The sequence below is a fragment of the Mesitornis unicolor genome, unplaced genomic scaffold (assembly GCF_000695765.1).
Source record: "Mesitornis unicolor isolate BGI_N332 unplaced genomic scaffold, ASM69576v1 scaffold16594, whole genome shotgun sequence".
NCBI lineage: Eukaryota > Metazoa > Chordata > Aves > Mesitornithiformes > Mesitornithidae > Mesitornis > Mesitornis unicolor.
In genome coordinates, this window is record NW_010180928.1 from 38,205 (window position 1) to 40,345 (window position 2,141).

Sequence of the window (2,141 nt, forward strand, 5' to 3'; positions counted from 1 at the left end):
GGGTTTGGGAGATTACAGACAACATATGGCTCGCTTTTTATCTGCGCTTTCTCATAAAGTGGCCTTTGGCGCACGGCAGCCGGGGGGGGAGGCAGGGGGCTTCAAAGCAGTGAAGGGGGCACAGCGGAGAGGCTGGGCATGCACATCACACGCTGCTGGTGCAGGGCATCTGGGATCGGTGCCGAAGCAGGGACACTCCTCTGCATCCCCCACCATGGTGGTGGGGTCCCGGAGGGGGATGCAGCAGGACGGGGCAAAGCCACGCCACACTGAGCATCCGCGTGGGATGTGCACCTGGGCTGGCCCAAACCATGCCACTGTCCACTGGCCAAGACAAGCTGTTGGTGGCCACCAAAACTAGCCAGGGACTGTGGTGGGGCTAAGCTACAGGGTCTGTGGGGAGATGGGAAGGGCAGGGACCCCCCAGCCAGAGGCTGTCAGGGGGTGACAGGGGCTTCAGGTTGGGTTTCCAACCAGCCAAGGGGTTGTTGTGCCCTTTTGATCCCACACTTGCCCTTCGCATCTGTTGGGTCTCAGCTGGAGTTTCCACCAAAATAAGCATTTCCCCTGGAGATTTTTGCTAGCTGAAGCACTCGGTTTGGCCAGAGCCCCTGGCTGTGGGGCTGGGCCACGGGCTGATGAGTCGCTGGGGAGGAAAAGCTCCCCAACCTTTCCCAAACTGCCCTTTTCCCCCACTAGGAATAAACCCAAAACTCTGTGGGACCAGAGGCCAATTCACTTATTTTCTTGCATGACATCTCCTCATTGGTTCCTATTTTAACTGAAAGAGTTTGCACATCCCATAAGGAAAAGAAAGCAATTCTTCAATCAATTCTGGACTTTCCCAGGGTTAAGGCAAGAGCCAGCACCAGCGTGCCGGATCCTGCTGCTTTCCTGCCTCTTCAGCTCCTCCAGTGTTGGACCATCATCACCGGCTCCCTTCAGCCACCTCCTCCCATGGCCTCACTCTATATTATATAAAGGAGCCGAGTGACCCACGGCGTGGGGCTGTGCAGCCTCACGAGAAGTGGGGCTCTGTGGGGACGGCATTAACACAAGGATTTCTGCTAGCAGATCATTTCCACACCCCCAGCCCCTGTTGCTGGGCTTTCCTGCTATATTTGTCTTGTGGGAAACATTCAGACTTGATTTGCATTGACTGTAGAGACATACTTTACTGCTGATCTAATGCTCTGGGCAACCTAACCTGCCAGTGTTATGTCAGCCCCCTGCCCACCTCCAGCTGTGGTGTCACCTCTTCTGCAGCCCCCCTTGGCTCCGTGGTGTTCCCACAGTGTCACCATGCCGGGTCTGCAGTCTGGCTCCAGCCGTCAACTGCCTGGGAAGCCACTGGGGACACAAGATTTGCAGGTTCCCTGCCACCAGCTCATGTTTTAGCTCCGTGCCTCAGTTTCCCCTCAGTATTAAAAAAGATGGACACAGCAGAAAGAGCTCACATCTTGCACTCAACCTTTCCAGAGTCCCAGATAGGGACGGTGAGGCAGGAGATGCACACAGAAAGTTTAGCCCAAGGTACGCAGTGGGATGCTTGGGCCTGTGATTTTTTTTCAGGAAGAAAGCTCGCATTTACAGTGTATTTATACCAGGGGCACCTCTGTTTCCCCGGGTGAGGATGTTTCCCCTTGAGATGGGGTGCTGGTGCTCTGAACATGCCAGGAACACAGACTTTTCAAAAACTGAACCTAATGAGATAGGGCTGGTCCCTAGAGCATCCTCCAGCCCTGCAGACCCTCCAATACCGAGGTTCCTGCTCGCACTCAGTGGGAGAGTCTCCAGCTGGAGGATGCAATGGTGCTTGTAGAGCTTTTCCCTTCGGGCCATTGGGCAGAGGTTCAGGGCAGTGAGCCCAAACCTTGCCTCCAGACCCCACTGCTCTCGTAGGGGCCTCAAAGCGGGACCAGCCAGGGAGACGCTGGACGCGGGCGGCCCCTTACCAGAATCCGACAGAGCCGGGCTCACCAAGCTCAGCAGCTCCCGCTCCTTCTCGTAGTCGCCCTTACAGAGGAGCTGCCCCTCCTTCAGCACAAACTCGTCGCCCTTCTGCAGGCGCCGCTCGCAGACGCAGCAGCAGAAGCAGCGCAGGTGGTAGAAGCTCTTTTCGGAAAGCATAAACAGGTCGC

At 56.3% G+C, this 2,141-nt stretch overlaps 1 protein-coding gene across 1 annotated transcript in view; it reads right to left on the reverse strand.

Annotated features, from left to right (window-relative positions):
• The window catches only part of LOC104539668 (LIM homeobox transcription factor 1-alpha-like), a gene marked incomplete at its 5' end in the record, with an annotated part of 41,210 nt that overhangs the window by 3,576 nt on the left and 35,493 nt on the right, over positions 1–2,141 (reverse strand). Inside the window, 1 exon segment of the mRNA XM_010183255.1 lies at positions 1,956–2,141. This exon segment is cut by the window's right edge and continues 10 nt beyond it. Within this exon segment, the coding sequence (XP_010181557.1) occupies positions 1,956–2,141 (186 nt within the window).